The following is a 14,493-nucleotide window of genomic DNA, read 5'->3' as shown; positions in this document are numbered from 1 at the left end:
CCTCCCCTCTCCATTATCACCATTCGCACGCATGTGTGTGAATGTATCAAAATGTGTGGGTGTAGATGCGACTTCAAGCATCTATCCTGTTCTATCATCATCAACATTGTGTGTGTGTACACGTGTGCCTGCACAAACCACATGTTGTTATCAGATGACAGCTTTTGAGAATTGGTTCTTTCTTTCCACTATGGGATCCAGGGATTGGACTCAGGTCATCAGGCTTGGGAGACACGATACCTGCTGAGCCATTTCACTGTCTGTATTGCCTTTATATTACCACACTGTCTTGTTCCTACTCTAGCTCTTATCCCCTACCCAGTCTCTAAGCCCTGGAGACTAGCACACTTTCCATTATTTCTAAAGCTTTTCAGGATAATCTGTACATGGAACCATAGCATGTAACTTTGGGGATGCTATGTTTTACTCAGGAGACCTCTGCTGGGATTAATTCAAATTGTGCATATTTATTAAGAGTCATTTTTCATAAAGCTGAGGAATGTCTTATGGAATTTTTTGCACTCAGAATTCTTTCTTATATACCTGTTTCTCTTCTTGGATTCATGGATAATTTGAGTATCAAGGAAGAACAGACTTTAAGCCTGGTAGATTCGGTAGTTAAGTTCCATGGGTATGTAAAACAGTCATTTTAAGCTTGTTAAACCATAATTTCCTTACAATGAGGGTCATAATACCATATTTGCAGGATAGTTTTAGGGAGTAAGTGAGATGACATACTAAAGTCTTTAACACCATACCTGGCACATAAATGGCAGCCTAAAAGAAAGATGCAGGTGGCCTCAGCAGTGGCATTACAGGCCAGGCGGTGGCTTCTAGGCTAGTCTGGAATCCAGTGGCTACTTTCATTTTTATATGCAGAGGAAAGGCATGTTTTGTTAATTTTGAGTCCTAAAAGGAGGTTTGGTATTTCAAATAGATATATGTAACTTTCTTGGCTTTGGTTATTGTTTTGTTTTTTATATTAAACTGCCATAGTTGAAAAGCAATGGCTTTAATGGTAAGAATTCTAAAAGTACTTTTTCAGTGAGTTGTCTTGTGTATGTTTTGGGGCATGAGTACACATGTGGCAAGGCATGCATACAAAAGTCAGAGGACAGGTTTCAAAAGTCGTTCCCGCTTCTGCCATATGGAAGGAGATCGAATTCAGGTCGTCAGACTGGGCAACAAGCACTTTTACCCATGAGGCCATTTCATTGGCCCTAATGTTATGAATTTTAATCAGTAAAACTGACCAACTTGAATAAATAAATTATATTTTAAAATAATAGATTTTTTTAAAGGTATAAACATTAGTGATTTGGATATCTTGTGTCTTATACTTATTTACATTCTAGGTGACTGGAGTTCTGGATGATTGCTTGTGTGACATTGACAGCATTGATAACTTCAACAACTACAAAATCTTCCCCAAATTAAAAAAGTTACAAGAACGAGGCTATTTTCGTTATTACAAGGTAAGGTGGAAAATTTTAATTCTATTAATCCAAAGATTTCTATATAGTTGTCTGCAAATGTGACTTGTTTTTATTATGTTTTCAAAGTAAATCTTTTAAAAATGAAAAGTTGGTCTATTACATACCAAAAATCTGCACTCCCTTCCTATGTTTGGGGAATCACTCTTTTGTTTGTTTTTGTTTTTCAAGACAGGGTTTCTCTGTGTAGCTTTGGAGCCTGTCCTGGAACTCTCTCTGTAGATCAGGCTGGCCTCAAACTCGCAGAGATTCACCTGCCTCTGCCTCCCCAGTGCTGGGATTAAAGGTATGCACCACCACTGCCCAGCTGGGAATCACTCTTCTTTCTGTTTTGGTTTTGAGAGGAAGACTCCTCCTTTACAGGAGTTTCAAATGCCCACATGGACTTGATCAATCTCTGTGTGTAGGTTCTGTGATCTGGACTGAGCTGTCCAGGCTTCAGTTGGGCATCGTGTTTGTGTAATGGGTGTTTCCGAAGCAGTACAGAGTAACAGATTTTCACTGACATGCTTTGTGAGGGCTGCAAACCCAGTAATGCTACAAGTAGAGCATGCCCTCTTAGTAATCCCGTAGCATCTGTTTTTAACCTACCACGAGTCTGTAGACCTTCTGGAAATACCAGAACAAGCAGTAGCAGTCCTTTAAGTATGTCATTAATCAGAACTCAAACAATTGTAATTTTACATTTTAAGAAGAAAATATACGGGGTGTAGTTTAGTGAATTAAAAAAAATTATTAGGTATATTCATTGTCCAAAACAGTAGGGTTCATGATGAACTTTTGGTTCAAGTACATCATGTACTTGGACCATGTTTACTCCCCGTTCCTCTGGTCCCTCTCCTCTGTGTGTGTGTACACAGAATCTATTTTACAGCTGTATTTTAAAGCTATGTTTGAATTGACTTTGGTTTTGTTCTTGCTCTCAGGATTTGGTTGGTATATAATTTGATTTTCATTTTAGTTTGTTCTAAAATTTAAATATGGTTTCCTTTTTTATCTTGATTCTGAATAAATTATCTTAACTCTTAAAATATTTTTAAGGGTGAAATTTTTAGTCTTTTGGCTGTTCAAGAAGATAAATTAGAAAATTACAGATTTGGGAACACATTCCTTTGCCCATAAATACCAAGAATATCCAGAAAGGAATGTTTCTCCTTTGTACAGCATCTGTTAGGAGTGCAGTTGGTGGATATATTTCAAGACAAATCTGTACTTAAGCTGTGGCTGATCTTAGGCGTTTTTTATACAAATAAGATAGGTGCTATTGACTCCCAATGAAATTGCTGACTGTATGTATAGCTGTTTCCTTCATAATATTAGAAAAATGACATGAAATTATTTTCATATTTCAAAAATGGATGAACATGCCACTTTCATATGATTCAGTTTAATACAGTAGAAACTGTGTGTGCTGTCAGAGACTACCTTTAATTGGGTGTCCTGGTACTAGTTCCACAAAATCTGTCCCTTCCCTCACTCATGCACATTTCCTTTTTGGGATTGCATCTCTATTTTTGTGTCCATACAAGGCTTGTCCCATTGAGGAATTGAATATTTGGATAAATGGATACCTCATTTACTCTTCATATAAAATTTTTGTTAATATCTACATTTTTAAATTGAAAAAATAATAGGCCTGAGTTTCCTAAATAGGGTACTTTTATTGATTAAAACACAGAAGTTTGAGGAGAGAAAATTTTGAATAGTTTACAAAACTGAACGACAAACTGAAGCAGTACACTTTAGAAAAGATTAAAGCAGAGCAGGCACTAGTGATTATTCTCTTTAGGTCATCCCCAAAACTTTGTGGTGGTTGAATCTAGGGTATCTGACATGTTAGGCATCTAGACAAGCACTGTTCCACAGAGCTGTATCATGAGCCCCTCACCAAACTTCCAGACCAAATTAGCTATTTTCCCACATTTTTTTTTGTTCTTTATATAAAAGTCAAATTTCTGGAGGAGAGTATGATAATTGGTTTAGGTAGTCGTGTGGTACTTTTACCAAAAGAAGGAAGTATACCTTGGGTGACCGTGCCATTCAGAGGAACATGAGGAATCATTGTTTATCAATGCAAAATTATAGGAAAGGAAAATGAAAGTTAAGTAGGCAAAAATAAGAAAATTGATTTCAAACACATACATGCATGCATACATACATACATACTTAGGATTCAGCAAACAAGGGGCTGGAGGTAGAAGTAGCTACTCACCTTTACAGCTAGGTCATTGGTCACATTGATGACTTTGTGACAGCCTCTAGTCTTAGGACTGTGAATACAGCAGTAAATAAGACAAAACTTTGTTCTACTTAAGAGAGACAAACAGTAAGTAAATAGACAGTGTCAGATGTAAGGTGAATGCTATAGAGAAAAAGGAGGAGACAGTGTAAATGGGGTGGGGACACAGGATATAGAGATAAGTAGTCTTGCTTTGATGAAATGATCAGGAAAGGATGGTATTTATGCTAACATGATATTGAACAAAGACCTTCCTAATGTGAAAGTGTAAGTGGTGGTGAGATCTGTGGAAACCTTCCAGGGAGATTAAGTGAATATAGGAAATTGAGTGACATAGGAATAGGCTTATTATATTTGAAGAATTAGAAAGAAGGCTTAGGCCACAGAAGCAGGTGAATGATGAGGAAAATTGGAAAGGTAGATAGGGGCCAGCATTAAAATATGAACATGGAGGTTGTGGGGCATGGAGGGAGAGAGGAAGAGGGAACTGGGATCGATATGTAAAATAAGAAAAAAATAATAATAAATAAAACATGAGCATGTACACATGGCACATACACAAAAACCATACAACAATATATTGGGGGTGGTTACATTCAATTACTACTTTAGAGGGTCTAGTCAAATCCTGCTGCTGTTGACAGACCTGAGTAAGGTGAAGTAACAAGCCCTCTGTAGGAGCAATAACAGATAAAGAGAATGGGCAGTATAGAAGCTTTGGGACTTAAGAACCTGGTGTGTCATGTGGTAGATGAGGTAAGAGGCAGGTGACAGTGGTTACAGAACAGTGCCTGTAGAGCTGTTGCAGGGTTGGATATGCTCCAAGGAAGTGAAAATGCACAGGAAAAGTTCTGAGCAGACACTGGTGGGTCTGCCTTGGTTTTGATGCAACTGTTGCTTTGTTCAATAGGTAGTGGCAGAATGTGGGAAACGATTGCAGTAGCTTAGGCAAGAGACAATGTCACTATGTTAGACATGGTGACAATAGTGGAGATGAGGAGGGAGAGGCTTCTTGACCCTGTGGTGTGTATACAGTTCAGATATTAAGTGGTGGGAGGTAGTATACACTAACAAGTAAGAGAGGAAACAGAAAACGTTGATTTTTTTTTTTTTTTAAGCTTGGGCAATACTGTTGGATTATCAGCTTCCTGTTGTATAAAGAATTTGACAATAGGTGTTTACCATATGACCTCTGCTCTTTTTGTCCATACTTTCACCACTAAAAGTGGTGGGACTGGTGGTTCTTCATTCTTAGCACCACAAAACTTTCCATTGCTGTAGCTAAATACATATGTCCCCTACCTTTCATCTTCCTAATAATGACCTCCAGAGAGGCTCCAGCCATCAGCATCACTAATTACAAAATTCTGGGTTCTGCTTTGGAACATGAAATAAATGTACAAGTAATTGATTTCTCTTTTCTGCAGGATATTGTAAGTCCAAGGGAGAAAAAGTTCTCTTTTGCCTTGAGTCTAACCTGGTATCTAACAGATAGCCAGTGCGTACTGACTAAAGGAGGGTGGTAGGTGTTTGGGGAATGTTAAAGTCATTCTTAAATGCTGCCCAGTGACAAATATGCTTCAGATGAGCAGGGAACTTAGATACTGTCCCTCTTTTCCAGTGTCAGAGAACTCATAGCCATTTAGAAGTTAACATGCTACCCAGGTGCCTGCAAAGCTGCAGTCACTTAATATCTGAACTGTACACACACCACAGGCCCAAGAAGCCTCTCCCTCCTCATCTCCACTACTGTCAACATGTCTAACATAGTGACATTTGCAAACATTCTACAATAATCATACCCAATTGCTAATGTTAATTTGTTCTTCCTTGGAAGGTTAATCTGAAGCGACCGTGTCCTTTCTGGGCAGAAGATGGCCACTGCTCAATAAAAGACTGTCACGTGGAGCCCTGTCCAGAGGTATAGTAAGTAAGAGTATAATAATGGAGGAGGGCTTCTTTTGGGGCTTTAAAAAAAGTCACAACCCCTATATCCTTATATTTGGAGTTATCCTCAGACTTCATAGGCTTTCAGCTCTTATGACTAGACTCCTTCAAAGATGAGTTGAGGAATTCTTCACTGGTTTGTTGACTGGGTGTGGACATAAGTATTGATTCTAAAATGGGAGGATGACCACAGGCTTATTCTAGGATTAGGCCTGCAGTGGGCTTCACTGATCTTGTTTCATAGGCAAAAAGGAAACTTCACATTTAAAATAGGGATTTCAGTGCATGAAGTATGTTTATTGCCATATAAATAAGGGAATGTTACATTTTAGAGTTGTGGAGGTTATGGAGGGTATGTCTGAGACAGACAGACAGACAGACAGACAGACACACACACACACACACACACACACACACACATACACACACACACAGAGGAATCTACACTCTCATACATACTATGAGAGGTACCACTGAGCTATACCCCAAGTTCTGATACTTCACTTTTCACATTTAACACAATTCTCCCTCAATAACAGCTTTAAGCTATATTTTAAATTTTTAATTCAGATCTGTTTGTGGGGCTTAAAAATCGTTTTAAGAAAAGAGCATCTGGACCAATTCATCATAAATGGAAGATTCTTTAAAAATGATCTTTCTTTCCAAACAAGGATAAGATATTCATGGGAAGTTCGAAATGATCTCAGACTTACAGGAAAGTTCTAAGAATTGTTCAAGGACACCATGGACCTGTTAACCCAGATCACCCGGATTCACATGCTCACCTGTTTGCTTTATTCCCTAAACCATCTGAGCATGCTGCAGGCTAGTCCTTTATATCTGAATACTGATGTGTTTCCTTAGAAACAAGACTTTTTTGTATATACTATAGAAAAATTAACAAAATCAGGATATTAATCTCAATACCATCCAGAGGCCTCATTTTGCTAGACATTAATCATGTTATTATCAGCTGACTATGTGCTGTCCTTTGTAGCTTGTCAATCCAGTCAGATTTAAATTTTGGATCTTGTTGTACTGTCTTTTCAGTTTCTTTTCCTGTATAATAAGAGCCAGTATATTTTTTTTCCCTTAGGGTGCTAGTGCCAAGATCAGAACCCAGGACCTGTACATGCCAAACAAGTACCTTGCCACAGAGCTACACACCCAGGCCTGCCCATTGTTAAATAGTTTTCTTGCTGTTGACTATTAGGCGTTCATTATTTAGCTCTATTTTTGTTTGAGATAGGGTCTCATTATGTAGCCCAGGTTACCCTGGAAGTTCCTGCCTTAGCCTGACCAATTTGACTTTAATACTGTAATACTGTGTGTACTCTCTCTCTCTTTCTCGGTGTGTGTGTGTGTGTGTGTGTGTGTGTGTGTGTGTGTGTGTGTGTTTGGAGGTAGGTTCTTGACTTATAGTCGAGGCTAGCCTTGAATCATGGCAGTTTTCCTTCCTCTGGGATCACAAGTATGAACCACAATGCTGGCTGGGTCATAATAGGTTTCTAAGCTGAGTGTTTAATTTGTAAGTTCAAATGATCCATTACTTTCCATCTGTAGTGGATTATAACCTCTTCTGTGTTACATTTCTTTTTTTATATAATTTTTTAATGTTTTACTTTATTTTTATTTATTTTTTGTTGAAAAGCAATTTTTGTCATACAATATATTCTGATTATAGTTTTCATTCCTCCAGTTCCCCCACCCACTCAAATCCACATCCTTTGAAGCCCTAGATAATTAGAATTAAAATGGAAGAGGAGGACCACACCATCTTTTGAGTGCCTGTGGGCAACAGGGATAGCACAATTGTGCTGGTTGTAATAATGTCATTTGGGGGTGATGCTCCTGATGAGAATAAAAAATAAAACCAGAAGAACCATGAATAAGATGCCGGGGAAGCATAATGGTGAATGCAGAATGTGGCACTGAGAAAAAGAGATCTTGGTAGAAAAGTCTAAGCAGAGGATCTAGACAAAATGGAGACAGCTTGGACTTAGAAAAAACATGCCTTTCAAAGGGTCAGGTATCTGAAAACACTGTCTCTACCTGTGTCTGTTAGCATGCATGCAGGATGAACATAATATTGTATTCTCTAGCAGCTTGATAAATACTATAGACCCCAAGTCCAGCAAATTTAATAAAACTCACATGTTGGGCTAAAATGTTCTAAATGTCCAATGCTAAATAGTTTAAAAATAATAAAGTAAAATAAAAATAACTTGTATTCACCAAGGAAAGAGTACAGGAGTATGAGCCTGGGAGTCTGACATCTGAGGAATGGTAGAACTCATAAATCTGTGGACACAGTTCTTTGAAAACACAAAGCAAACCAAAAATATGAACAAGCAAAGCCTTCACAGACCAGATGCTGATGCAAACAGTTGGAATATGAGAAAGTTTGTGACATTTACTCAAGACAAAGTTCTGGAGCCTGAGTGGAAGCCATGATGTCTGTGGTATCTATGTCTCAGGTTATTCCCATCCTCATCCTAACTATCATTTGTCACACAGAGAAATCCTCCCAGGAGAAAGCAATTCATGAAATGCAGCACTTACTCTGTTGGAAGGGGTCCCCTCTATCAGAAGAGAGTGGGGACAAGCCATTTTCCTAATAGCATCAATTGTAAGGTAGTAACTTAATGGTGAATAAAAAGAAATGACTGAACTTCTAGAAGTCCAAAGTTGAAGCTGCTGTAGAGGAAAACACAGGAGTAATGTACTAAATAAAAAACAACTAAACATTGACTTTTGTCATTTGGTAATAGCACTTAAGTTTCCTCTATGTGTTCTAAAGACTTCATATCTCTTTTTCCCAAAATAATATAGCATGTATAATAAGTAATTATACTATAAGCAATATAATTTTAGCATATATAAGTAAAAATTATTTTAACAATTGTTTCTGTCACTAATAGCACTTGAGATTCTTTCATATCTTTTATTAATTTGATATATCATTAACTACAGGATATACTATATGTATATATAATATAACATATGCATTGTAGTATACATATACCCTCTGTCTGTGTGGATCACAGTTTAGCTATTCATTCCTGCTAAAGGATATTTGGATTGCTATCAAGTTTTTTTAAATTTTACTTTATTATTATTTTTTTATTTTACATGTTGATCCCAGTTCTCTCTCCCTCCCTCCCTCTTACCCTCTCTGCCCCCTCACATGCACCCTGACCACCCTCCCCTCCCATCCCCCACCCCATTCCACATGTAGGGTGATGCCATCCAGGTGTGGTCATGTAATTCTGTCAAGTCATTTGTCTCTAGGTTAAGGCAGTATCCCTCCATGGGGAATGTGTTCACAAGGTCCTTTTGTGCACCAGGAATACATCCTGGTTCCACTGTCTGAGGTCCCTTAGACTTCTCAGACCTTCTAGCTGAAACTCATATTCAGGGGGTCTGAGTCAGTCCCATGATGGATTCCCAGCTATCAGTCTGGGGGACCCATTAGCTCCTCCTTATTCAGGTCAGCTGTCTCTATGTGTTTCTGCAACTTGGTCTTGTCCTCTCCCTCTGCATCTAGATTCTAGTTCAACTCAGTGTTTAGGTATGGGTGTTTGCTTCTATTTCTAGCAGGTACTAGATGAGGGCTCCATGATGGTGGATAAGTTAGTTGTTGGTCTCACTATCCATGAAGGGCATTTATGGTAGCCTTTCCATGGTTGCTCAAATTGTTAGTTGGAGTCAGTCTTGTAGGATAAATACAGTAAAATGCCAATCTTGCCAAAAGCAATCTACAGATTCAATGCAATCCCCATTAAAATCCCAGCACAATTCTTCACTGACCTTAAAAGGATAATAATCAACTTTATATGTGTTACATTTCTAATAAGAAATAAGCACATTGTTTATTGAAAAACTCACAACAGGGGCTGAAGAGATGGCCCAGAGATTTAAGAGCATTTGCCGCTCTTACCTAGGGACCTGGCTTACACAGGACCAGCACTCACATGGTAGCTCAGAGCCATCCATAACCACAGTTCCAGGGGATCCAATGCCTGCTGTCTCTGGCTGCCACAGACAGTAGGCATACACGTGGTGTTCATGCTTGTGTGCTGCCAAAACACTCATACACATAAAGTATACATTTTTTAAAAAGAGAAGTTATAAGAAGCAAAGTACATATGCATTTTGAGATCAGTTTCCTTTTGTTCCCCTACTTTCCCCCCTTTCTGATTGTCTTCTAAGTAATGTTGCTCTTTTTCTTTTAAGAGTAAAATTCCAGTTGGAATTAAAGCTGGGCATTCAAATAAGGTAAGTTACTTTTCTTCTTGAATACTTCTGCATACTGGGGGCAGTAGAGAGCCATGAGTTTAGCTAAGAATGGAGGCACTTGACCTCAGAATTCAAATTAACTCTTGAGTCAAGTCGTGAGGCCATGCATGCCTAGCAGAATCTCTAGATAGAAAAACTCTATAAATCATAACTGCAGCAAAAATACTAGCAGCTATTTTTCAGTCTTCTGTTTCAGTTATTGTCTCTGTTAGATTCAGATTACATTATATAAAGAAAATTATTACCAAGTTATTTTGAGCCAAGTACTTGGAAATGGTATTAAGGTATTCTTTGTGCCTTTTTTTTTTTTTTTTTTTTTTTTTTTTTGTTGTTGTTGTTAAATGAGTAAGCTGTGTGCTTAGCTAGCAGTTCACTCATTTTCCACTACAGCATATACACTATGAAGATCTTCTACTCTTTCTCTCTGCCTTCTTGTGTACTGTCTCCTTGCTTATCCATCTCCTCTGTGCACTATTAATGTTCACCTACTCATATATACTTTGGTTTCAGCACTGTAATAAAGCAGTATCGAGATAGTCCAAGTCCCCTGAGCACCATTCTGTTCCCATTTTACTTCCTCCTCTCCAGAGCCATCTACTTGCTGATGTGACTTATGTGGGTCTACTCTTACTATATCTGTATATGTCTATAAGTAATGCACTTTTAGAGCATGTATCTGCAGTACAATATACAGATTATTTTATGGAAAGTTAAAATTTTTAGTAATATATGAATTTCTTCAAGTTGAAAATAATTTTCATTTTACATTTTGGCTCATTGTTTTTCCTTTTATGCCTCTTTCTCTGTTGACACATTGGCCCTTGCTTGTACTTTCATCCTCATAGTGATATGTGACTAACAGTAGCTACCCTACATGTGAGCATTTCACTGTTCTGGTTCTTGTGCAGGTATTTTTGCCTCTGACATCATTGTGTGCACATAGAAGCTCCCTAGTACTGTGTATAGAAGTGAGATGCTAGACAATAGCATCTGTGTATCTCAGCATCTTAAAATGATGCAAAACAGTAAGGTGGTAGTAATAAAAGTTTCCTTGGGATATGGTCTAATTTGAAGACTCTGTTCTAAGGACTTAGTGTCTGTAAAACTCTAGATACATATTTATCAGGTGAACATCATCACCAGCACACACATGCTAACCTGTTGCATTTTGAAAGCTTTTGCTCACTTAATGGGTAGAGATGTGTGCCTTGTTTTTAAGTCTTTTCTTACAATAAGGATTTTGGTGACAGGACATGTCATCATTGATAGATTGTCTGCTAAAGAAGAGCTAATCACTGTCACTTAACTTCGTATGAATCTTCTTGTAGTACTTGCAAGCGGCAAACAATACCAAAGAATTGGAAGACTGTGAGCAGGCTAACAAGCTGGGCGCCATCAATAGTACATTAAGGCAAGTTTAGTTGTATTTAGTTTGTTTATTATCAGTGACTCTTTTTTTTTGTCCAAGGTGGGTTTTCTCTGTGTAACTCCAGTTGTCTTGGAACTCTCGCAGTAGACCAGGCTGGCCTTGAAATCAAGAGATCTGCCTGCCTTTGCCTCTCACAGCCGGAGTTATGATTTTGATATTTGGGGGTTGGTATATGAAGGTTCTATAAATATAGATGCAACTTAAATTTAAAAAATTCAGAAAACAAGCTGAACTTCTACTTTAGAAAGAAATAACATTACTACAGTTTGTATGTCAGATTAAGTGGTGATGTTGAGTTTGTATGTAAAGTACTTGGTGTATATTTTGTAAATTAAATTCAAATTAATTACTTAGCTAGGGCTAAGAATCGTCCTAAAGTAATTAGGAAATATAAAAACTCATCAAAATTGATAGCTGTTTTTCATATGACTTTTTTTCATTCCTTCATTTAACTACTGCTAGAATTTATGGCATCGTCTTCTGAAGAAATAATCTCTGTTTTTGTTCATTATAATACAATGTTAAAATTTCAGCTCCAAATATAATTGCTTTTTTATTCTTCCTTCCCATAGTAACGAAAGCAAAGAAGCATTCATTGACTGGGCAAGATATGATGATTCACAGGATCACTTTTGTGAACTTGATGGTAATAAAATAAGTTGTCATCATCACTTTAACCTGAAGCCCTTTATAAGACATCTAAACTGTTGAAAATATGGCCTAAAATTAGTGTAGTGTTTAACTGTGGATTTCTCTGTGGAGACCTTACCATTGCTAAGTGGCATTAATTGGGAGAGTTATGTTTGAGGCCCTGTGCTAAGTGCTATAGTTGTTATTTCTTTCTGATCTTTACAGCTTCCTTAGTAGATGTGTACCATTCCATGGCTAAAAAACACTAGCCTCAAAAATCAAATTAATTGCCCAAGATCCTATAATAGCAAGAGGCTGAGACATGATTCAGCCCTAGAATGTGAGTCCCAGGCCTTATTAACATTCCAGCATTCCATCTCCTGTGGGCCTTCACTTCAGATCACTTGGTTCTGTGAACAGGCTATGAAAATTTGGTGGAGGTCTCAATAAACCATAATGATTCCTGAGGTACTAAGGAGGACTCTGACTTGACTTATAGCCCACTTTCCTCCTAGCCCTCTTTCCAAGCATCCCTTGGAAGGGTAAATAGGCAGAACAGGGGTCAGACATGTAGCTTGCTTCTCTTAGCAGAAGAAAATTACAGTAACATAAAATTGCCTGAGAATATTTCCACTGTGCTATGCATTCATGAGCATTCATTTGGCCACTTTTCAGTTTTTACTGCAGTGTTAACTTGTGGGAAGTAGGAAAGAACATGAGACTCAACCAGCAAAGATGGAAATGGACCGCAGAAACTTCCCAAGCCCTTAGGGATCTAAGGTGGTCATAGTGCTTTGTAATGATTTGAAGAGGATTCTTAGAGTGTCTTAGTTTTCTATTGCTGTGAACATTCTGTATCTGTATCTTGAGATCTATAAAGTTTGTTAGGTATGGTTAAAAACTGTTCAAATTAAAAACTAGTAACCCTGGTAGGGGGAAACCCACAGCTTCACAACTCCCTCTCCTGTATTCTAAGCCCTAAAAGCAATGCCTTTAAAATCCTTATGACTTGAACTTTTATATTTTATTAGGATTTTTAAAATGAATGATTTCAATTCAAATTAAATCATTTGTGAATTTTTGTATATCCAATTGTAACATTTTCTGTGCCTAAATTTGTATAGTGCAATATCTTTGTGATTGGGATTAGAGATAAGATCTTGCATTCTGTAAATCATTTCCATTATTTCTGTTATATTCAGTCTGTTTAATAATGACAATTTGTTGTTACATTTGTATTCTTCCTACATCATAATAGCAGCAGGTAGGCCTCAAAGTGTGTGGATTAGGTTGCCAGTTTCCCCAGTGATAGAAAAATAGACTATCAGGTAGGAAAAGAGAAAATTTGCTGGGTGGTAGTGGTGCATGCCTTTAATCCCAACACTCAGAAGGTAGAGGCAGGTGAGTCTCTGGAAGCTTGATGCCATCTTGGTCTACAGAGAGAGTTCCAGGACTGTTACACAGGGAAACCCTGTCTCAAAAAAGAGGAAGTCTAACGACCTAATTATTCTGTAGTAACAAATAGTGTTTTCTAGCCTGTGCTGAGATAGATAATTATTTATTCCTGGGTGGTTATAACCAAGGTAGAGAATGTTACATTACTGAGTGAACTTTGAGAAGCCAAAGAAAGGAAGAAATTGTTCTTTCATCTCTTGAGTAATTTGTCCAAGTTGTACAAATTTAGGGTCATGTGCAGTCACAGGGGTTAACCTCCATTGGTGTGAGCTAGAGGTGACTTGAACGGAGCACTTCTCTGGTTGGGGAGTCACTGCTTTGTGATGCTAAACTGTAGGTGGGTGGTGATGTTGAGTGGCCTTCCCGCTGCTTGTTCCTGGCAGATGAACGCTCTCCTGCTGCACAGTATGTGGACCTGCTGCTGAACCCAGAGCGGTACACCGGCTACAAGGGCTCCTCGGCATGGAGAGTGTGGAACAGCATCTATGAAGAAAACTGCTTCAAGTAATGGAGGGTCAGAGGGAAGGGAAGATGTCTGTTTCTGTTGGGGAAAGGTGAAGTATAACAAGCCAAACCGTTTCACATGAGCTTTGTGCTCTTTTCCAGGCCTCGATCTGTGTATCGTCCTTTAAATCCTCTGGCACCCAGCCGAGGTGGGTTTTTTGTACATTTTGTCCTTTTTCAAATTGTAGGAATGTTAATCAGCAATTTTATATTTTGCTTAATTTTAGTGATTAACATGAGTTGATAGGCCAGATGTCTTCTGGAGCTCTATGCCAGGTCCTAAAGTAGGAACCTGGTGTAGGATGAATTAGAAGATGTAAGGGATCAGGATGTACCTCATATTTCCTGAGAAATTCAAACTCTGGAGGGCCAGGTCCTGCCCCAAAACAGTAAATTAAGAAGCCAGAGAATAAGGACCCAGTCCTTACGTTTTTATACTCTCCAGTTCAGTGGCTCTTAACCTTCCTAATGCTGCAAACCTTTAATATTCTTCATCA

The 14,493-nt window shown here is 38.2% G+C and overlaps 1 protein-coding gene across 1 annotated transcript in view; it reads left to right on the top strand.

The window, feature by feature from the left end:
- Ero1b (endoplasmic reticulum oxidoreductase 1 beta) overlaps positions 1 to 14,493 on the top strand; it is a 37,323-nt gene that overhangs the window by 7,837 nt on the left and 14,993 nt on the right. Inside the window, exons 2-8 of the mRNA XM_051194747.1 lie at positions 1,356 to 1,475; positions 5,570 to 5,653; positions 9,916 to 9,957; positions 11,307 to 11,389; positions 11,980 to 12,053; positions 13,876 to 13,996; positions 14,099 to 14,145. Coding sequence (XP_051050704.1) covers positions 1,356 to 1,475; positions 5,570 to 5,653; positions 9,916 to 9,957; positions 11,307 to 11,389; positions 11,980 to 12,053; positions 13,876 to 13,996; positions 14,099 to 14,145 — 571 coding nt within the window. The remainder of the gene's footprint in view (positions 1 to 1,355; positions 1,476 to 5,569; positions 5,654 to 9,915; positions 9,958 to 11,306; positions 11,390 to 11,979; positions 12,054 to 13,875; positions 13,997 to 14,098; positions 14,146 to 14,493) is intronic.

Source organism: Phodopus roborovskii, unplaced genomic scaffold, assembly GCF_943737965.1.
Source record: "Phodopus roborovskii unplaced genomic scaffold, PHOROB, whole genome shotgun sequence".
Lineage (NCBI taxonomy): Eukaryota > Metazoa > Chordata > Mammalia > Rodentia > Cricetidae > Phodopus > Phodopus roborovskii.
Note: the sequence above shows the minus strand (reverse complement) of the source record. Positions and strands in the feature narration are given on the sequence as shown.